Raw genomic sequence first — 23,358 nt, forward strand, 5'->3', positions numbered from 1 at the left:
CCCTTTCCTGGCCTGCCGGGCTGCATGCTCGGATAAGGGTTTGGTATGGATTTTGGGGGGGACCCCATGCCGTTTTTTCGGCATGGGGCTACCCTCAAATTCCATAACAGACCCGAAGGGCCTGGTTTGGAACCCTGGGGGGGACCCCACGCCGTTTTTTTCCCATTTTGGCGTGGCGTTCCCCCTCAAGATTCCCACAGCGCAAGTCACCCCGCAAGTCGGATCCGACTTGCGGTGTTGCGGTGCGACCTCCATTCAAATCAATAGGATCCCATAGGGAACCATTGATTTTGAATGGAAGAAAAAAAAAGGTATAACGTGGCTTAACGCACGTTAAGCAACGTTATAGCAAAGTTATTCAGCTTTTAGCAGCGTCAGGCGTTTTTAACGCTGTAACGCTGGTCCTCAGAACGCGCAGGTGGTGGGTTCTTGTTGCAGCCTAAAAACGTCTAAGCCACTTACAGCTCAAAAACGTCTGAGTGTGCATGAGGCCATAGAATAACATGGAGGGGCGTTTTTAGGCTGCAAAAAGAAAACGCCTGACGCTGCTTACAGCGGCGTTAAAAACGTCCCGTGTGCATGGGGCCTTATAGCGCATGATCAAAAAATCGCACAGGTGATCAAATACCACGAAAAGAAAGCTCTGTTTGTGGGAAAAAAAGGACATCAAATTTGTTTAGGTACAGCGTCGCATGACCGCGCAATTGTCCGTTAAAGTCACGCAGTGCCGAATCGCAAAATACCCCCTGGTAAGGAAGGGGGTAAAATCTTCCGGGGCTTAAGTGGTTAAAAAGTGAATTTTTGCTGCATTCATTTAGCTAATCTTGGAGATGGACTGGAGAGTCATTGGAAAGTGTCCTACGAATGAGCCAAGATTTCAGGGCAAAGCTTTGTTTAGCCTCTTGCTTAGGTAAAGTTTTTAAAGTATCAGTAAATGACTCCCACACTTCAATAGACGTGTGTGTGTGTGCGTGCGTGCGTGTGCTTCCACAGAGTTGTCTATTTATGAACAACAGCTTGTCCAGGAAAAGGTATTGACAGTGATTGAAATAATCCATTTTGTGAAAGATTACTTTTTTTTTTTTTTAGTAGCGATATAATCACAAAACACATTTTAAACACTTCCTTTCCCCTTTCTTGTCTCTTGGTGTGTAAAGGGTTAACCCATTGTGCGTCCTTCCAGTTTAGGAATCCTGTGCACTGTCCTGTGTTACACTCTCCTCGGTGTGTATTTGCATAGTTTGTTGTAGCAACTATGGCTTCTGTCTTATGAATACACAAATCAGGGACAGACATGGCAGGAAGCTCAGCAAGTCTCCCATGGCTGGAGAAAACCAGGTTACAGATTCAGAACCTGCAGGTAAATCATTTCAGGTATACCAAAAAAAAACATTTCTACATCTGTCCTAATAAGGTGACACTGTCAAAAGAGAAAGGCTTTGAGATCTTTAAATCACATGCATCCTCCAATCTTTTACCCTATAATATAAAGTAACTAGTACAGAATGCATGTCTCCAGTTTTGTAACAATTGCATACCATACACTGCGTTTGTATACAGCATTTACAAGTCATGTACTTAGTATAGGTAAATAGGCTGAATGTATTTCCATTTTTGAATTTGGGACTGAGCTGTGATTCTGGGAGTGAGACCTCCATGCCAGCGCACTGTATATTAGAAATATATTAAAAATAAAAAATGCAATCTGTTGTGGCCCTTTAAAATAGAGAATGAATACTGTGATTACTCCACCCTGCACCTGTCATTTATGTTTCAATTATAAAATGCAGAGAGTGGTGTAAAGCCTGCTGTGTACTGCAGTGTTCTCAACCTCCTTTAAATGTGTTTTCCTTTTCATTCAAATGAATATGGCTCACTGGCTTTAGACTTCCCTAAGCAGGCAGACGCACCTGGGTTACAACCACCAGAGGGAATACATCATAGGCGTAGCATCAGTAGACCCGTGTAGCCTCCCTCTCACATGTCACAGTGCCCGTGTAGCCTCCCTCTCACATGTCACAGTGCCAGTGTAGCCTCCCTCTCACATGTCACAGTGCCCGTGTAGCCTCCCTCTCACATGTCACAGTGCCCGTGCAACCTCCCTCTCAAATGTCACAGTGCCCATGCAACCTCCCTCTCACATGTCACAGTGCCCGTGTAGCCTCCCTCTCACATGTCACAGTGCCCGTGCAACCTCCCTCTCACATGTCACAGTGCCCGTGCAACCTCCCTCTCACATGTCACAGTGCCCGTGTAGCCTCCCTCTCACATGTCACAGTGCCCGTGTAGCCTCTCTCTCACATGTCACAGTGCCCGTGTAGCATCCCTCTCACATGTCACAGTGTCCATGTAGCCTCCCTCTCACATGTGACAGTGCCCATGTAGCCTCCCTCTCACATGTCACAGTCAGGGCCGGTGCTAGACTGTTTTACGCCCTAGGCAAGATCAGCTACTTGCGCCCCCCCCCCCAAAAAAATTAATAGATAAGAAGGGAAGGGGTTAAAAACTGCTCTATGTCATATCCAGTGACCCTGATCTGATGGTTCCTCCATGTAATGCTGTCATACCCAGTGATCCCAATGTTCCTCTATGTCACATCAGGGGTCCCTGATGTTCCTCCATGTCATGCCCGGAGACCCTGATGTTTTTCCATGTCACACCTGGGGACCCTGATGTTCCTCCATGTCACACCTGGGGACCCTGATGTTCCTCCATGTCACACCTGGGGACCTCAATCCCCCATGGCAGACCCAGGGTTATCAATTCTTCATGGCACACCTGGTGACCCCAAACCCCTGTTACACTTGTAACCCCTCTCCCCCATGTCACACCTGATGACTCAGATTCCCCACGGCTTACCTGGTGACCGCAATTCTCTTTCACACCAGGGATACTCCATGTCACACCCAGGGACCCTGATTCCCTGTTCTGTGGACACTTACTGGGCGGTATGAAGAGAGTGGCCCGCACTCTGCCCTCCTTCACCATGATCCTGCTTATTCCTTCTCCCAGGACGCTCCTCTCCTGGACCACAGTGCTCACCACAGCTCCAACCGACTCCTGGTGGAGGGAGAAGCAGCAGTCAGAGAGCTCCGCACCTCCTTCATCTCCAACATTCTCAGACAATTCCGTTGCCTCGTCGCTTCTGCTCCAGTAAAGGTGCCACCCTCCAGTGCCGAGATCCGGCTCAGGTTCAGCTCTCCTCCACTCCCTGCTTAATACCGACCCAGGGAAATGAACGGCTGCCTACCAGCTCAGATTAGAGAGTCACTTTCTGCCCAGGGATTAGGCCACTTAGCTCCAGACGAAGAGGATCATTATGCAGCTAGCACTCTGGTGGGCTCCTTTCCTGCCCCTTGGGGCTCCCCCAACAATGGTGGAAAGCCAGGGCCTGGTAGTTCTGCCACTGCCCCAGACACCTGGCATCTTCTTCTGTTCCTTCTTCCTCCCCCACTGCCGCCCCTTTCCTCAGCTCACAAGGATCATTCATGATGGAGCGTGAGTGCTGACTCGTGGCTGCGCCCCTAGGTGGCGATGCGCCCCTAGGTGGCGATGCGCCCTAGGCGACTGCCTAGTTTGCCTAGTGGAAGCACTGGCCCTGGTCACAGTGCCCATGTAGCCTCCCTCTCACATGTCACAATGCCTATGTAGCCTGCCTCTCAAATGTCACAGTGACAATGTAATCTCCCTCTCACATGTCACAGTGACCATGTAACTTCCCTCTCAAATGTCACAATGCCCATGTAGCCTCCCTCTCACATGTCACAGTGCCCATGCAGCCTCCCTCTCACATGTCACAGTGCCCACGTAGCCTTTGTCTCACATGTCACAGTTTCCGTGTAGCCTCCCTCTCACATGTCACAGTGCCCATGCAGCCTCCCTCTCACATGTCACAGTGCCCGTGTAGCCTCCCTCTCACATGTCACAGTGCCCGTGTAGCCTCCCTCTCACATTTCACAGTGCCCGTGTAGCCTCCCTCTCACATGTCACAGTTGGAATAATTACTGAGTAGTGCACAGTTGCGAGTGGTATACGAATCGCCCTATCCCTGTTTCCTCCCTGTCCTGCCCCTCTGTGAGCAGGTCCCACTCTCCCACTCTCTTCTCCCTTGTCTCCTCCCCCACCCCTCCCTCCAGGTCACTCCCCACTGATCTTGCCTCACCTCCTTCTTTTCTTGTTGCCCCCCCCCCCCCGAATCTGCCCTTAGTCATGGCGAGAGCCTGGTTGGGGGTACATGCTCTCCATCTGGTGATGGATCAAGTAAAACAAGGTAAGAGCGAAGCATGGGGGGAAGAGGGGGAGATGTGGTGGGACTGAGAGCACTCTACAGTCCAGGACACAGGACTGGGGGACTTCTAAACATTAAGAGGGAATGAGACCTCCCTGGACTTCCCCTGTTCTGGGGATGTCCCATGTGTGGGGAAGTGACAGGAGCCAGCTTTGGCAAAAGTGGGTCCTGAACAGGCTGGGACTTGTAGTGTGCAGGCAGCAAGGGAACCCCTGGGTGACATAAAGGGACTCCAACACTTGCGTAGTGTCAGGGGTTGCAATGGAGGTGCAGTGTTATATGGGAAAAAATTATGGGGGGGTGACCCCATGTTTTATCGCACCAGGTGACACCAACCCTAGTGACGCCACTGGATAAATTGGCAGTGGGATGGGGGCAGTTAAGCCAAACTGTTGCTCCATAAATTGGCCCCTTAGGCTCAGTTCACACCTTTGCAGTGTTGCCACTCCATCTCCCAGTATAAGTGCTGCTGTACAAGAGATGCCAGTGGGCTAATATCCAGACGTTGTGTTCCATTGACCACTGTACATTTTTAAATTTCCCATCACCTTCTGTCTCAGTAATAACAGTTACCAAATCAAATAATGAGGGTGAATTACCCTATATGAATTGACACAAATCTAATATTACCGCACGCATGTTACTGTGCATTACAGTAAGGCAGCCAATTCATTTTGTATGGGCTGCAAACATTACCCAACATACCTTTAGTACACCAGCACTTTTTTTCCAGCACACCATGCACAAAACCAGATGGTTCACATCAGTGTGATGTCAATGTTGAAACAAGTCATTTGTAGGACATTGAGGTTCCATTAAAAATGATTGGCATTGCCCTCAAAATTGAATTACAATGCACTACACAATGAGGGTGATTTACTAAAGGCAAATAGACTGTGCACTCTGCAATTGCAGTTGATTCAGAGAATAGTAATGAGGGAAAACTCTGCTGACTTCCATCGTTCAATCATATACAAGCAAAAATGCTGTTTTTATTTAAATTTTCTTTGCATGTGATTGGATATTTCTTCTAAAGTAAAGCTTCACCTCATTTTCTAAGCTCTGAAGCAACTGCACTTGCAAAGTGTACAATCTGTCTGCCTTTATAAATCAACCACAGTGGTTTGCGCATTTTACGTTTTACTGCACATTACTGGAATATGAAAATGTCACCTATACCATACGATAAAATGTAATAATAACCCAAACATTTTTACATTTCTGTCTGTAGCAGGTTTTCCAGGCATTGGGCCTGATGTGGGTCTGCAATTGTTAATAGTTACCTCTCCAGCCCATGTGAGCTGTGACCCTGGGTGTGAGAACTGAGACATTGACAACTCCGGCATCTTTGTTTGGTTGTTTTATTGAATTTTTAGGGGATGGGAGAAAGGAATGAGTGGGATACTCCTTTGGCTCGACTATGTACAATTCTGGGACTATTATAACAAAAATGTCCGTTAGCGCTGTCTTGACGCCAGCCAACGATAGCCAACTCTTACTGATGCTTTGAACACACTGTATCTCTGAAAGCTGTGCTGGAATTCCGACTTAAGTCCAGAAGGTCCAGGACTGTAGAATATTGAACTTCTGACGCTACTGGCACTCACAAGTCACTGACTACTCCCACTGGCTTGAGGTAGCTTGTTGTGAATTCCTGTATGGCTGCAACTCTCAACTGATGAACTCACACTGTGCACTAACTCTTCAGGGCCCAAACTGCAGGCGCCCTCTTTTACACTTCAGGCGCCCTCTTTTACACTTCAGGGTCCTCAACCTAGGTACCCCCTCTATCACTTCAGGGTCCTCTGACCAGGTACCCCCTTTACAGCTAGCTGATACTTGGAACCTAGAACCTTCTCTGGAGTGGTCCCCACTGACTCTAGACAGACCCCCAGGGGCAATCCTCAGTACTCATGACCTGTGTAGGCTTTCCTGTGACTGGACCCCTCTCGCTCTCCGCTGGTTCTTGGCACACCAGATCCCCCTCAGCTCGACCCTCTGGATTCTCAGGCAGCACCTGAGACACCCGCTTCCTCTGACAGGAGGAGAGACAGCCGTCCTCTACCTCCTGGGACTCTGCTTCCTGCCAAAGACGCTCAGTCACGCACTCCCCTCAGATTTATACCCACTCCCAGAATCCTTTGCAGCAGAATTTGCCTTCTGGGGTAGTTACAAGCCTGAATGTGTCCCGGATTGGGTTTCCTCCACTGCCCTATGAGAAGCTTCTCACAGAGCCAGTGGAGAGACTTCCTTCTCAGCAGACACACCTGGAAGCCATGACACCCTAGCCAAAAAAACAATTGTGGCCCTGCTGTTAGGCAGACAAGGCCCACTATGCATTTATCTAGCACCTACCTGTAGGGTGCTACATGTCTATGTGTCTATTCATATAGAGTAAATCACCCTCGTTATTTGTTCTGATAACTGTTGTCACCAGGAGAGAAGGTGATGAGAAATCTAAAAATATACAGTTCTCAATGGAACAAAATGTCTTGATATTAGCCCACTGGCACCTCTTGTACAGCAGCGCTTATACTGGGAGATGGAGTGGCAACACTAGATCAAGGACAAGCTTCCCTGTATGCACATGTGCAGACAAGACGAAAGAACTCATCTGTATGTTACTTTCCTTCATTGTCCAATCAGTATGATTCAGATAAGTAGGTGACCCCATCCCTGTATTCTTTAAAGCGTAACTCCACTTTTGTTGAGAAAAAAACATTCCCCTCTGGGTGGGGACATTACAAGGATTTTAACAAACTTTGTTGCAGATTCCTACCTTTTGTTATTCTGAAGAAATCATTGTTTGTTCCTCTGTGCCTCTGTTCTGAGTGAGTCAAAAAGGAGTGGTTTCCTAGTTATCAATCAGCTGTGATAGCTGCAGGGCTTTAATGAGGAAAGCTGCTGGGCCTGCATCCCTTTTAGACGTATTCCTATTGGGAGTATCTCACCAAAAATGGCATTTTTGTTGCAGGGATGGCAGAAATCTGACTTGTATCTTAGGCAGACTTCTGGGAAAATTGGTGAGCCAATAACACAGGAAATTATGTTTCTGGGGTGTGGTCAGTACACATTCTGTGTACAGAACACCTCCAGGTAGCCATATTGCATTGCATTTGCAGAAAATTACAACAGCTGCAGATTGAAAAGGAAAGGTAATTTTTTTTTTTTTCAAAACAATTTATTAAGAAAAGACAAGGAGCATTACAGAAAATGAACGCCATGCATAACAGTAATCAGAATTCAGTACAAGCAAAAACCAGTACGTTGCATTACATTACATGTCAGCCTACAAGTAGCATAAGAAGAGAGGACCTCCCCATCAGGCAGAGCCAGTGTGAGGGTCAATGGTGTAGAAACCCAACATAGTATACAACAAAGTAAACATAAACCAACAGTAACCCAGCAAAGTCAGAGTGCATCCATGGACACCGAAAAGGTTTTCAGGAATACAGTCGTGGAGGCCACAAGGGGCCTAATGTGCCATGGGGGGACCCGACACAGCGTCCTCCCCTGCCCAGGATTCCGATGACCCGGACCCGGGAAAGGGAGGAGGAGGGGAGGGGGGGTTCTAGAAGACCTAGTACCGTAGGTGGGCGTTCAGGGAAGGGGAAGAGGTGCTCGCTACTCGGCTCAGCCAACCAGCAAGAGCACATAAGCCAGAAGGGAGGGAAGGATAATGCATAGGAGGGACTGGGAGGGAGGGGGAGAGAGGGAGGGCGAAAAGGGGGGGGAGGAAGGAAAAGGGGGGGGAAGGGGGGAGGGGAGAGGGGGGGCTAAAAGAAAAGAAAAAACACTTGACAGATACACACCACAACACCGGGGGGGGGGGGGGGTAAGTGGTTAACAGAGATAAGCCATAAGGAGCCAAACTGAACGAACAGCATCCAAGATTCACCGACCAGATCGTTTAGGCGATCGCTTGCCATCTTAACAGCTGAGTGTTGAAAATTCCGTCGTGGTAACAAAATGAAGCCAGCACGCCCACTTTTTATTATATGTAGCGGGGGTGTCTTGAGCAATGTGGACGAGTTCTTCCATCTCCGCAATAGCGGATACCCTACGGAGCCACTGTTTGATCGTCGGGGGTTGCGTAGAGTTCCATAGCACTGGTAGACATTTTCGGGCCGCATTGATCATATGGATCGCCAGAGACTTCGTGTAGGAAGCGTGTGACGCTGGGGTGTGGTGCAGAAGAAGTTGAGCCGGTGAGAATTCCAGAGCGTATGTGGTCACCTGTGTGGTTATCCTGTGTACTTCCTGCCAAAAAGGGGACAGTTTTGGGCAGGACCACAGAACATGTAGAAGGGAGCCAGTATCAGACAGACACCTCCAGCAAGTGGAAGGGACAGAAGGGAAAAATTTGTGCAAGAGTGTCGGGGGTAATTTTTAATAACATTCAATTACAATATGATTTGTGTCACAATTGTATACGCTATATTGTTTTTTCTTTATTTGCTATTTTTTCCCAATGAAAGTGTGGTTACCCTTTAACTAACAGAGAAGGTGGTGTTACCCTTTTGCCTGTGCTGTCTGGCAGAGATGTATGAATCCTGGTAGTGTCACTGTCTAGACAGAATTGCAAGTCTGGTGGCAGATGAGATGTTCATGTGTATATTTATCCTGTGTATACTGTATAACTGTCAGAGTTCAGCTTTAATTATTACATTCTTTCTGGTGGAACAGGAGTGGAAGGTGTTCACTAGCAAATTATACGATGCTGTACAGCAGCAGATGAATGAGAATAATATTAAGTTCTTTAATGACCTGTCAGAATCTGAAAAGGTTTTTGTCCTGGAAAAAGCAGCCAAAGCTCTACAATCAGGTACTGTAAAATAGGAGTTGCTATGGAATTCTTGTAATCACATTTATCAATGCACAGTCAGCTATAGATGAGTTTTCACAGTGGAGTAAATATGCTTATAAAATGGGAGGAGGCAGAGAAAAAAGTGCCAGACCGCAATGAAAAATATATATGAAATATATATGAATAATCTTACATGAATAAACATTTTACATATTGGCACATCTGCTGAAAATATATAGGGCTAAGTGCAGTAAATGTCATTTTATTGAAATAATAGACAGAGACTAAGCAACCCTCTACTGCTGGCATCAACCCCTGTGTATTTCCCAATTTTCCTTTGGGATTAATAAAGTATTCTGTATTCTGTATGTAATACTCAGACACACCAACCTATCTGGTAAATAAAGGCTGATCTACATTTTTTGGAGGGCTTAATTTGTAGGCCAAGTCCCAAAACTGTTACATATAGGTTAGATCCACCAGAGGACTTGTAAGTAATAGAGCTTGTATTGTGAAGGTGTAAATTAGCCCATATCCTTACTATCCCAGTAATGAAACTTAAAAAAAGCCAAAATACGGACAACCTACCCACTCTCTGCACTTAACCTACCTGTTGTATTATTCGCTGACTGATTTTAAATCTTCACATATCTTTGGGTATATTTATATGAAAGGAGGAGTTTTATGTTATCAACCCTCTCCCTCCCATACAGCTTCCCTTACACAGTTCCATTGGCTGTAACCCCATACCCTTCCCCCTTCTCCTTGTTTTTTTTTTTTTTGTGTAACACCCTCCTGATGCCCAGAGGCATTGTGGGACCCCCAGAAACAGGGTGGGCTGACATTTCAGGTGAACTGTTGCTCACACTAAAAACTCAAGGGCAATAGGACACCCATGAACTAGTAAATGTCCAGACTACACAAAATAGCACAAAGTACTTACAGTCCTCACAAATAAAATCAGCCACCAGCTAATGCTCCAGTGAAGTTCAAGCTCCACTCTCAAGCTTTTTCTGGCCCCGAATGGCATCTGAAGGTCCTCCATGGCTCTTCTAGCTAGGCCCCAACTCCAGGTCTCAAGCACATGTATAGACCTCAGGCATCAGGCTTAATTGCATGTATATACCCACCCCAGGCCAGAGCCTGGATGAAAGAGAGTAATTACTTGGCCCTCCCCAGATATGTATACTCTTCCCTAGCATGCGCCAGTGGCCATAATCCTCTTACTGGTTGCTAGAGGAAGTATGAATATTCATAAGTCCATTTTACTGTAGTTTCTTATACCAATACCAGAGGTACGAGTGACACCTTCTGAAAGAAGGGAGAAACCACAGCTCCACTGAATTTAAGAGAAAACCAAATAAACAGACTTTAAATTAGGAGGATTATAATAACTGTCCGTTTTTTTTCTTTGCTATCTGTGTTCCATTGGGGCCAATTTACCTTCACTTCCTGTCCCATAGCCAAAGCAGGAAGTGAGTGGAAATCCCAGAAAATGTAGGGAATCCCTTTGGGGCCCCCAGGTCATCAGTAGAGTTGGGCTGAACACCCCCCCTGTTTGAGTAAATAAAAGATGCCAAAAAACAGTGCTTGCAATAGTGTAAATATCAAAAATGGGTAAGTGTAAAAAACGTCAATTAATAAGAAGTAAATATGCGTATAGTGTAAAGTGCAATCATGCTGGACCAAACATTAACAGATAAATGACATAAATTTATGGAAAAATTAAAGTGCAATGCTGCCAGGACTAAATAATAACAATTATGTGCATAAAGTGCAATAGTGCTTGATGCAAAATACAATAAACAGCAAAATGCAATAACTAGTGCTCAGGTGCAGAAAGTATTATAAAAAATGTCCAAAATTAGGTAAACAGTCCCACTCTAAATGCAGCTCAATAAGGTGCTGAAGCCAAAAAAGGCGCTATGGTGCTCCACGCAGTGGAAAGGTGCTTCAAAAACCCTTTTGGGGATCCACTCACCGGAACTAATTGGTTAAGGGGCCTTGAAAATGGGTAAACCAATGATTCTCCAGCACAGTATGCCCCCTTCTGGGGTTGCCCAAGGGGTAGATGAGCCTCTGAAACAGGTGGGCCAATAGATCTCCAATGCTGTAAATCCCTCCGGTGTTACTCAAAAAGAAAGGAATGGACCAAAATAGTGAAGCCCGCAAAGTATCTTTAATTTAAATAAGGGGTAAAAATACTCACAAATAATAAAGAACAAAAGCGTGTAGAAGACATAAAAACCACATCAGAGTATATGATCACAGTCCTCTTCTGGGAACGCAGCCGGCCTGTGTTACACGAGATACAGGAAGTGACATTGTGTGGTTGCTATCTGCCGGAAGTGCGTTGACGCGTTTCGCCCACCTGCAAGGGGCATTATCAAAGACATCACTTCCACTTTCGGCAATATAATTTATACCGCTCCTAAGGATTATTTTTTATTTTTGTATTTGTTAAGAATTTTTCATTTTTCCTTTTTACTCACATGTCACTCAGTATAGTTTACATTATTATTATATACATCATAGGTGTTTTTTCCTCTCATTCTATTAATATTATGTAATTTTGTAATAATCATTATGCATATCATAAAGTGATCGGGGGTGCCCGGTGGCAATCATGGCCATCGGACCCGCTGATTAGATTCCTCTGTGGCAAATGGGGGCGCGCACTCCCCCACTAGCGCCCCGCGAAGCGCTGTACGGGTACATCCTTTTGCGAGACAGAGCCGACCTGCTGCAGTAAAACTACAGCGGCTGTTTGGCGAACAGTTAACTGACAATTGCGCAGTCATGCGACACTGTACCCAAATAAAATGTATGTCCTTTTTTCCCACAAATAGAGCTTTCTTTTGGTGGTATTCGATCACTTCAGCGGTTTTTATTTAAACAAAAAAGGCTGTCAATTTTGGAAAGAAAAACAATATTTTTTTTTTACTTTCTGCTATAAAACATATCCAATAAAAAAATGTAAAAAAAAATCAAATATCTTGAGCAATTTTGGCCAATACTATATGTATTCTGCTACATGTATTTGGTAAAAAAAAAAAAAAATCATCCCAGTAAGCATATATTTCTTGATTTATGCAAAACTTATAGTGTCTACAAACTATGAAATAAAATTATGGAATTTTTATTTATTTATTTTTTTACTAGTAATGGCGGCAATCAGTGACTTATAGCAGGACTGTGATATTGTGGCAGACAATTTGGACACTGAGTGACATTTCTGACACTTTTTTGGGAACCAATGACACCATTACAATGATCAGTGCTTAAAATATGCACTGTCACTGTACTAATGACACTGGCTGGGAAGGAGTAAATCTGGGGCGATCAAAGAGTTAACTGTGTGCCTGACCAGTGTTTTACTATGGCGGGGGGGTCCTTTTACTAATGAAAGGCATTGATCCATGTTAGTGCTTTGCAGAAACACAGGATCAATGCCTTCCATACTGACAGAATGGCAATCTGCCTTGTTTATATAGGCAGACTGCCATTCCACCTGTGTAACGAGCGATCACTGGGTGCTGGTGGGCATCGAGTCCACCGGACCTGCTGATCGGCTCTCACTGTGTGCGCATTCACCCCCGATACCTGGAAATGCAGGATCACAAATACATTTGTTAAGGAACAAAATATGGTTGGTAGTACCCTGCGAGGCGCCTCCATCCTTATTGGGACTTTAGATGCCTAAGAGGCATTGCCCCAGTGGGCAGAACTCTGCCCTTGTATGTATACATACGCGATCCTGCGCAGCGAGGCTGCCCTGTAGCAGTAAATCTACTATGGGGCGGTCGGCAAGTGGCTAAATCCCTCTTGTTTAGCTTATTTCATATTGTGTAATACTGACACCTTAGCTGGGGTCAGAGGTCACCTAAAATCATATTGCCTGTGAATTGCCTGACCTCACACACTGTTCTATCAGAAGATGGGAATGAATGTTTGAGGTAGGACATTTGGAAGGCCAACAATTTTCAAATGTCAGTTAACTCTGACCCCTTTATTACTTTAGCAATGGGGGTTTTTATCTTTTTATCCTACTCTAAATCTCAATAAAAGGGTCTGAAGCAAAACTCTTCATGTCCAAATCATCCCTGTTGGGTGCGGCCACTTCCAGCATCCCTACAACATTATACTTATGACAGATAATGACATTATTGAGAGAAGTAAGGATTATATAATGGAAATGGTGTTCAAAATACACTATGTGGTATCAGACAGAGATCCTCTGGGAAAACACCTAGGTTTCCATCGAGTTCAAAATAAAAATACTTAAAGGAACACTTTGTTGCTTTTTTTTTTTTTTTTTTCACTTTATTTATGTATATTTGATGTATTCCTTTTGTTGGTACTGCTTCATCATCTAACATTTTGTCTTCCAGGTGTCACTTACAATAAATTAGCTGGACACATCAGTTCTTGTCTGGAAGAAAATTTATACAGTGATGTTGCTCAAGAACTACAAGATGTTAGCACTGCGAGGAGTCAGTCTGATTTGGTGGCTTCCCATATTCAGGATGGAGTGGTTGGTGAAATGTTATTGTTTTCTGCCTGTTCACTTCACTCAGTTCACTTTTTCAAACGATTCTGCACTGAAGCTCGACATTTTGCATGGTTGGTCAGATTGGGGGAAAAACAAAATGTCTATATACAATGATGTCTTTAACCAAAAATACTGCTCCGGTTAGAAACGTAATATTTGCCTTTTTTTTTACAAAATCCACATCCTCACATTCAAGGAGATTCAAGTCTAGCATACCAAGTACTGGGCACTGGCACTTACCTGCCCTGGTGAACTACTAAACAAAATGAAAAGTAAAAGTTAGTTAGTAAAAGGATCAATTTAAAAACATTCAAATTATTAAGACCCCTTATTTTTCCAACTTACTAAAAAAGATATAAAATAATCGTTTGGTGGTCTCCTATCTCCATTACCTGCATCAATAAATACACACTGGAGCACAACACAAATGTGTTTACTTTTTTTTTCTTGGTAAAAATCGTTCAAACTCATTTTTGAAAAACAAAAAAGTCGGGCGTGAGAGCAGACGATTGTGCCTTTATGTAATGACCGAATTTCGAACGATAAATCGTTCAATGGACATAAATGAATCCATTTTTCATTCAGTTTGATAGATATGCCTAATGCAAACAGTTCGGGCGAGAAACACATTAACCTTTTCAATTTATTGTTCGTTCGGCAGAATTTTACAAACTGTTCCTTCGATTTTTTGCTCTGAAAAGTTAAAACCGATTTTCTGGTTGTGCCCATTAACTGGACGAAAAATGACAAACGGACCAAATGACATTTTTTCTAAAAGAATTTTGGCTAGTGTATGGCCAGCATTACAGTTTCATCTTACTAGTGGGGGGGGGGGGGGGCAGAAGAAAGAGGCAAAGACAGGGGAGAATGTGTATGGGGAGAGTGTGAAAGAAATTAAACAAGGAATAGGGAACAGGGTTCGGGGGGAAGAATAGGACACGCGGAAGGAAAGGTTGGAGTCGCTTAAGTTCCCACAGGGCTTTTTTTTTTTTCGTTTTTCGGAGTAACAAAGAACTTATATATGGAGTTATATATTTAGCTTCTCAGATGCCATTTTTTTTTTTATTTTTTTTTTTTTTTTGTAGGTCAGTATTCTTGAAAAAAGACCCACCCTGAAAGTAAAACTACATGTCCTCTTCAATCAGCCTATACCAGCAGCCTTAAGAGCATTATCTTGGAAGCTGCAATTGTCCAACACAAAGGGTGAGTTGTCCAAGAAATGGAGAAAAAGGATTTCACAAAGTAATACTCGAGGCCTGAATTTAGAGATCATCATACTAGCAGCGAAGGAATTAAAATATAGCTAATATAAGAAAAAGTATTTTTTTTTCATGCACCATTACAGTATTGTAAGGATCTCTTTATAGTTACTTTTTCTGGTGTTATCACCATTAACATACAGTCATAATGGTAAGGAAAGGTCTTCTTTCAAGTTAAATTTAATACACAAAATAAAAAGCTAGAAGGCAACTACTTTGTGCAGCACATGATACATTGGTGCAGAAAGTGGGAAATTTACATCCAGAGGGATACAGGGATGCATTTTTACATGTAACAGTATCAGTTAGGCCTCTTGCACATGGGGTGTTTAGCCTTCGTGCATGAGACTCCAGCATTTAGATGGGGATGGAAGGCACAGGCGCACCATCAAGCCCCCCCTGCCAGCAACCTGTAAAACTCTATGAGAGGCTGAAAGCTGTTGTGGCCAGACGGTGCACCAAGTGTTACTATCTTTAGGTGTAATATGCGCCCAGAAATTAATGTCCGGAACACAAGGAGCGCATACTACTCTACATGTTAGAACAGCATGAGTAGTCTTGGCTTATTAGTTTCATACTTAGGTTACAGCATTTTGAGGACCTTATGATAGGACTTTTAGCATAAAGTTAATATAAATTACTTTAATGAAGACTGCAAGACTTTGGGTCTACTGTAATAAGACCAGTAGACACATACATTATGAAACAGCCCCAAATGTTTAATTATTAGTACCAATAACTGCTATTGCTTGTGTTATTTCACCAAAATGTTTTCCATGTCTAACTTTTTTTGTTCCTTGGGTTCTTATCATAGCCCGCATGGAATATCTAACACAAGTGTCTTTGAACAAGGTCCGCTCTGTCCTGGAAAGGGACATAGCACTGCACTGTGATGCTCTACTAAACCAAGAGCAAACTCTACAACACCTGAAAGACAACAAGAGTAAGTATTGCAGCTTGTACTAACATCCGAATTGCTGGAAGACTAAAAGATAACAGGTAGTACTAGATAATAATGTACACCACAGTATATGCCAGGAAGACCACACTGGTTACCTAAAGACTTACTCAAGGCAAAAAAATATGTATAAGTGAGCAGTTGCACCTGCCAAGAAATTCGTATTTCAGTCCATTCAATCCTGAGATTTAGGCCTGCCATACATGGTTCGAATCTCAGCCAGTTCAGCAGGAACCGGCCGAGATTAGAACAGTTAATGGGCAGGCTGAATGTACCAAGTTGATCGACCTATCAACTTGGGTACAACCAGCCTGCCGGAATCTCTTGTGATTATCGCTAGTGGCTGCTATAGCCGCTAGCGATTATCACTGTCTTGGCTTACCCCGCCCTCCCACCAGGAGAACACAATGACCCAGCAGGAGGGATTCCCGCAGTAACACTGTCTGTGTTCATGAGGGAATTGGGTTGCAGGAAAGAAATTTGCTCTGTGTATGGCCGGCCTTATGCCTTACGCAACTCTGAAACACAACACAGTTTCTTTGCTGCAGTTAATTACCACTTACCGGTTTTGTCCCTCCCTCAGCCTGTTTGTGGACAGTGAAAAAAGAAACAGCACCTTGATGAGCTCCTCTCTGTGTCATGCTGCTCTCTCCCCCTATCAATATGTTCCTTGTTAACACTTGAGCACTGCAGCATAACTGTCTGGCTTCTAGTGCTGCTTCTGCCAGTCTAAGCTCTGCTGTAAAGGTAGTGCAAAAGGCTAATGCAGCTCTGTATTTGTTAATTCACTAGCATCTCAATTTGACCTGATATGAAACTGTGCATTTTATACGTGTATGGAGTTCAACTTTAACCTCCTAAGGTCTGCTGTATGCATATATGTGGTGGCAAAGTGGTGGGCTTTAATGCCAGGGTGCCACAGATATATACGTGCAGCTGGAGACACTGCTTAATGTTGGCAGTGTGCTCACATGATGCTCCCAGCACAGTAACTGCACGGTCACAAACAGCTTCAAGTCACTGTGTACGAAATAGAGCCAGGGATGAACTCCCAACCATGTGGTCATTATGAAAGCCAAACACAGTGGTCACATGATTGGTAAGTCTGCTTCCTCCACCCAATGGAGGTAGACTCCCACTGGCTGGAAGGGGTAAAAAATATGTGCAAAATGTTTGCAGGACATAGTCCTGCTTGTGGTGGCTTTTAATGGCACTAACATGAGACAGATCTATTATATTAAATAAATTAGTTGTTTATTATACATTGTTAAAAAGACACATGCCCAAGGCGACTATACATACAAAGAACACAAATAAAAATGTGATAGAAATATCATTTGAGGATTTTTGTGCAAACACTTATACACGATCAGTCTATTGATTGAGGTATGTGTATCCTTTTACTGGTCGACGCATTTCGTAAAGTGCTTCCTCAGGACCAACAGCAGGTGTATCACATTCTGGCAATCTTAAATAGATATTATTATGAGTTTCATATACGTAGAGAAACAACAGTTTACATTATTTTACAGAAATATTTGTAAAAAATTTATCAAAGTCATTACTTACATACATTATAGTAAGAGGCATACTTATGTCACACATATCTCTGGGTGGACACAGGGGACCAGCATCTCATTGGAGTCTGTTCATTGTATCAGTATATTCTTACTCATTTCCCCTTTAAAAACATATGTTTATATGTATATGAGAAGTCTGTGATTTTCATCCACAATCTATATCAACCCATATGTACTATTATAAAGGTATTTTACCTGGTCTATGGGGAATGAGAATCCAATATATAGTTACATAGTAAATCAGGTTGAAAAATATATATTGAAAGAGTGTAGTTACAATGGGCGCTAGGTCAGCCGCATTTTAGTTAGTTTATACCTATAGAGAGGGGGGTTGGTTTACTCAAGATTAGCTTCATATAGCCCAAATGTCTCTATTATTATATATATCTAAAAACTGGTTAAGCACACCTTAATGCTTTCCACGATAGAAAACGCTGCCCTGCAGATCAGCCTAAGCAAGAAAAACGTCCCATCATTGATTTATATCAGGTTCTAAGGTCTGAAGCAACACGCATGTACTCCTGTGGGACAAGCATAATTACAGTCAGATCATAAGTTCTAAGAACTCCCTCATAATTTTAAGGTCTCATTTGTTAAAGACAAAGTATGTGTGTCATCTGTCTCCGCGGGCAGAGTACACACTGGAAGATGCTTTTATCCCCATTGAACGTTGCAGACACCGTCCAGCTCCGTCACTGGAGCCAGCTGATGACGTTGCCGGGACGCAAAATGGCGCTGACCGCTGTGAGGCATTTCTCATGTAATGAATGCCAAACCTGCCCAATTGAGGGTTGGGTGTGTGGGCAAACATAGAAGCCTGATTTCTCATGGGAGGATTATCAGGATAGATGGAATAGAGTGATGCCAGTCGCTCTCCTGTTGCAGGAAACGATATGGGGAACATGTGCCCGCCCATCAGAGAGAAGACGATATGTAATGCCTTATGTGTGCATGATGACTTTGAAAAAAGGCAAAAAAGGAAAAGCAGAAACGGACTATACTTCTATAGACATTTTAGATCTATATCCATATGCATCATTTATTGCAAAATGGTATACATTTAAATAACTTCTTCCAGACCGCCCGCCGCAGATATACTGCGGCAGGCAGCCCCTCCTGCGTGAACCGACGTAGCCCTACGTCGGTCGCGCGCCTGCTGCTAGGGGGGCCCACTCGGCAGTGGGGACTCTGATTGCCGCCGCCCACCCGCGATCGCTCCCCGCTGAGAGAGAAGTATGGTCAGCTATTGTAAACACAGCTGACCGTTTTTCTCTCTGGAATGATCACAGAGCGCCTGTGATCCTTCTATATAGGATTACAGGTCTCTGTGATCATTTCAAAAGCCCATCCCCCCCACAGTTAGAAACACTTTCCTAGGCCTACATTTAACCCCTTGATCACCCCTGTGTTAACCTCTTCCTTGCCAGTGTCATTTTTACAGTAACAGTGCATATTTTTAGCACTGATTACTGTAGTAATGTCACTGGTCCCCCCAAAAGTGTCAAAAATGTCAGTTAGGGGTTCGACCTGTCTGCTGCAATGTCGCAGTCCTGCTAAAAATCGCAGATGGCCGCCATTACTAGTAAAAAAAAAAATAAAACCATAAAAATGACATAAATCTTTCCCGCAGTTAGTAGACATGATAAATTTTGCGCAAACCAATCAAAATATGCTTATTGCTATTTTTTTTTTTTTTTACCAAAAATATGTGGCAGAAAACAAATTAGCCTAAAATGTTAAAAAAAATTTGATTTTTAATTTTTTTTTTTTTTTTGGGAATGTTATATTGCAGAATGTGAAAAATATTGGTTATTTTTCAGAATTGACGCTCTTTTCTTGTTTATAGCGCAAAAAAAAACAAAATTCACAGGTGATCAAATACCACCAAAAAAAAGCTCTATTTGTGGGAAAAAAGGACATCAATTTTATTTAGGTACAGCGTCACAAGACCATGCAATTTTCAGTTAAAGTAACGAAGTGCCAAATCGCGAAAAATGGCCTGGTCATTAAGGGGGCAAATCCTTCCGGTCCAGAAGTGGTTAGGTAATCTAACTGATTACTCACTATCTATAACAGAGAGTTGAGTGGTTATATTGAAAAGCACTACAATATATGAGGGTCATTATATTGCTTGCTAAGTCAGTAAAATAAATGTCTCTGAATGAACATCTATATTCGCCCATTAATTCTTATGTTGTATAGGAGGAGATATTTTTCAAGAGGGGAAGGCATATTACTATGGCCGATGATTTTAATTAGGTTCAATGGCCCAATAGTTATAAAAATGGTTTGAAACTAATAGCTTTATTTAAACCAGGTAGCTTTGTAGCTTGTAAAAGACATATCCACCTCGTTTCACGTTGCAAAATCCGCTTATTAAAGTCCCCTCCTCTGGGGTCTGGTATTATACGTTTAATGGGGGTGGTGGCCCCTTTTAAAAAGGCGATGGGTCATTCAAATCTCTTTTCTCGCAGGCATTGGCTAATACACTATCTTCCAATCTACCTTCCAACCCATCTGGATCAGGTATCGGCACACACACGACTCAATCTTCACAGGACGATAATGAGGGGATTTTTTAAAACACATCCACGACACCAGTCAATACACAGAAAGTCAAAAAGACAAGAGAATATATATTGCTTTGTGATTAAACTAACCTCAAACATTTAGGATTTAATCCTTGGTCACACATTTTGCCCTGTACAGGAAATAGATTGCTTTGAGACTGTAACAGACGTTCACCTCTTTGTACATAAGCTAACCTATACATTTTATTTGATAAGGATTGCAATAAAAAGAAAACCAATAAGGCTTTACTGTTAAGGACTTTAGGGCTTTGCGAGATCTGATGGATCTCCTAGACAAGAATGAAGGCCCACAGAATGCATCGAATAGAGAGATTGAACCTCCAAACACTCTACCTATACCTTCAGATAAACCAGCAGTAACTAAAATATCGTATAAATTCCCACCATTACAAACAAATCCCAACATTTGGGCTTTCGTTACACAAGTATGTAGGGAAATAAATGAAAATAGGAAACAAGGCTACTCTACAGGCAATTTAACTAAAATACAAAAGGAAGCCCTCCACTCACTAAGTGTAAACAATGATTTGGTGATAAAACCGTCAGATAAAGGTGGAAACGTGGTCTTGATGGGTAAAGATCAATATAGAACTATGTGTTTAAATATACTAAAAAACAGGCAGTGGTATAGGGAAATCCCTAAGAATATGGTCGAGAGGTTCAGGGCTGAATTTAAATTACCTATGATGGAGGCATACCATCAGAATATCATAAATAAAGAGACCTATGAGTCTATTTTGGTTAAACATCCAAAAACACCCACATTTTATGCCTTACCAAAGCCGATAATAACTTTACTCACCCTCCAGGCAGACCAATAATATCAGGAATTGGATCCCACATGGCATTGGTGAGTCGTCTTATAGACAATTACCTGCGTCCCCATGTCACATCCCTACCTTCATATACCAGAGACCTACACAAACGTCTGGAGGGAATTATGACACCGGCAAACACCATTATGGTGGCTATTGATATTGAGCATTGTATAGTAGTATACTACACAATAAGGGGATACAAGTTATCAGTGAATTTCTGAGAGAACGGGATTGTGATTCATGGGCATACTTACTTTGCCCTCCTTGTTTTCAGAAGAGAGATACACTAAATTATTGAATTCGATACTAATTTGGTATTGATACATTGATGACGTGATAATGTTTTGGACTGGTACACCTTCCCTGTTGGAAGAATTCATGCAGACTCCTCAACATAATGCATTCAACCTGAAATTCATGATGGAATATGACCCGCATGTGATTACAATTTTGGATGTTCAAGTTTTAAGACAGGATGATGGCTATATAGGTACAACCTTAAATAGAAAGCCTACAGCAGGTAATACTCTGCTACATGCAGAAAGTTTCCACCCTAAACCACTATTACGCAGCATTCCCTACAGCCAATATCTTCGGCTTTGCCGAATATGTTCAAGTGATCTAGACTTTCAGAACCAGGAAAACGCATTAAGAAATAGATTGCTACAAAGAGGATATTCATGCAGTGGCGGCCCGTGCATAGGGGGCGCCAGGGCGCTGCCCCCTTAAAAAAAGGAAAAAAAATGACAAAAAAGAACAATAAAGTTATAAAAAAAAACGGTTCGCCGGCCTATGTGGTGGCTAAAGGGGGGGGTGGGGTTTACGACCCAGAAATGCGCCGATTGGCTGCCTTCTGGGGGCGTAACCTGGGCGCAGGAAAGAGCGCTTGGCCACCCCCACCTTCATGATGTCCTGGCTGTGATTGGTCCTGTCTCCAGCCTAGACCAATCATCATCCAGGACATCCGATCGCTGACGTCGCAATGGGGGCGGTGCCGGTGCGTGCGTCAGTCACTCACCGTCACCGCCACTCATCTTCCCGCCGGTTCCCGCCACAGAGAAGAGGAGAGGCCGCCTGCCGGTTCCCACCGCAGAAGAGGACGAGGGAGAAGCCGCTCACCTTCCCGCCGCCGCCGATAGCCGAGCCGCCGCCGCCAGATAAGTGCATTGGGTTGAAGGGAGCACGCACGCTGGTCTCTGCATTGATTGGGGGACAATGCTGTGGCACTCTGCAATCATTGGGGTACAATGCTGTGGCACTCTGCAATCATTGGGGTACAATGCTGTGGGCACTCTGCAATCATTGGGGTACAATGCTGTGGGCACTCTGCAATCATTGGGGTACAATGCTGTGGGCACTCTGCAATCATTGGGGTACAATGTTGTGGCACTCTGCAATCATTGGGGTACAATGCTGTGGGCACTCTGCAATCATTGGGGTACTATGCTGTGGGCACTCTGCAATCATTGGGGTACAATGCTGTGGGCACTCTGCAATCATTGGGGTACAATGCTGTGGCACTCTGCAATCATTGGGGTACAATGCTGTGGGCACTCTGCAATCATTGGGGTACAATGCTGTGGGCGCTCTGCAATCATTGGGGTACAATGCTGTGGGCACTCTGCAATCATTGGGGTACAATGCTGTGGCACTCTGCAATCATTGGGGGACAATGCTGTGGCACTCTGCAATCATTGGGGTACAATGCTGTGGCACTCTGCAATCATTGGGGTACAATGCTGTGGGCACTCTGCAGTGATTGGGGACAATGCTGTGGGCACTCTGCAATCATTGGGGTACAATGCTGTGGGCACTCTGCAATCATTGGGGTACAATGCTGTGGCACTCTGCAATCATTGGGGTACAATGCTGTGGGCACTCTGCAATCATTGGGGTACAATGCTGTGGGCACTCTGCAATCATTGGGGTACAATGCTGTGGCACTCTGCAATCATTGGGGGACAATGCTGGGGCACTCTGCAATCATTGGGGGACAATGCTGGGGCACTCTGCAATCATTGGGGGACAATGCTGTGGCACTCTGCAATCATTGGGGTACAATGCTGCGGCACTCTGCAATCATTGGGGTACAATGCTGTGGGCACTCTGTAGTGATTGGGGACAATGCTGTGGCGCTCTGCAGTGATTGGGGACAATGCTGTGGTGCTCTGCAGTGATTGGGGACAATGCTGTGGCGCCCTGCATTGAAAGGGGCTTGCGTGCTGAACTCTGCATCGTGGGGGCACAGCACAGTGTTCATTGCATTGAAGGGGGCACAGAACAGTGTTTATTGCATTGAAGGGGGCACAGCACAGTGTTTATTGCATTGAAGGGGGCACAGCACATTGTTCATTGCATTGAAGGGGGCACAGCACAGTTGCATTGAAGGGGGCATGCACACTGAACTCTGCATTGTGGGGGCACAGCACAGTGTTCATTGCATTGAAGGTGACACAGTGTTTATTGCATTGAAGGGGGCACAGCACAGTGTTCATTGCATTGAAG

General features: G+C 44.0%; 1 protein-coding gene across 3 annotated transcripts in view; it reads left to right on the forward strand.

Annotated features, from left to right (window-relative positions):
- Nucleotides 1–1,277: 1,277 nt before the first annotated feature.
- LOC309545328 (uncharacterized protein) overlaps nucleotides 1,278–23,358 on the forward strand; it is an 87,160-nt gene continuing 65,079 nt past the window's right edge. Inside the window, exons 1-5 of one of the 3 annotated variants that reach the window (XM_082244483.1) lie at nucleotides 1,288–1,374; nucleotides 8,975–9,113; nucleotides 13,487–13,629; nucleotides 14,733–14,850; nucleotides 15,721–15,849. In XM_082244483.1, coding sequence (XP_082100609.1) covers nucleotides 1,321–1,374; nucleotides 8,975–9,113; nucleotides 13,487–13,629; nucleotides 14,733–14,850; nucleotides 15,721–15,849 — 583 coding nt within the window. In that variant the 5' untranslated portion in view covers nucleotides 1,288–1,320. Of the gene's footprint in view, nucleotides 1,375–8,974; nucleotides 9,114–13,486; nucleotides 13,630–14,732; nucleotides 14,851–15,720; nucleotides 15,850–23,358 lie in introns of all 3 variants that reach the window. The other 2 variants (XM_082244482.1, XM_082244484.1) reach the window with 2 other exon arrangements.

This window comes from Pelophylax lessonae (genome assembly GCF_965119305.1).
Source record: "Pelophylax lessonae genome assembly, chromosome: 2".
Classification (NCBI taxonomy): domain Eukaryota; kingdom Metazoa; phylum Chordata; class Amphibia; order Anura; family Ranidae; genus Pelophylax; species Pelophylax lessonae.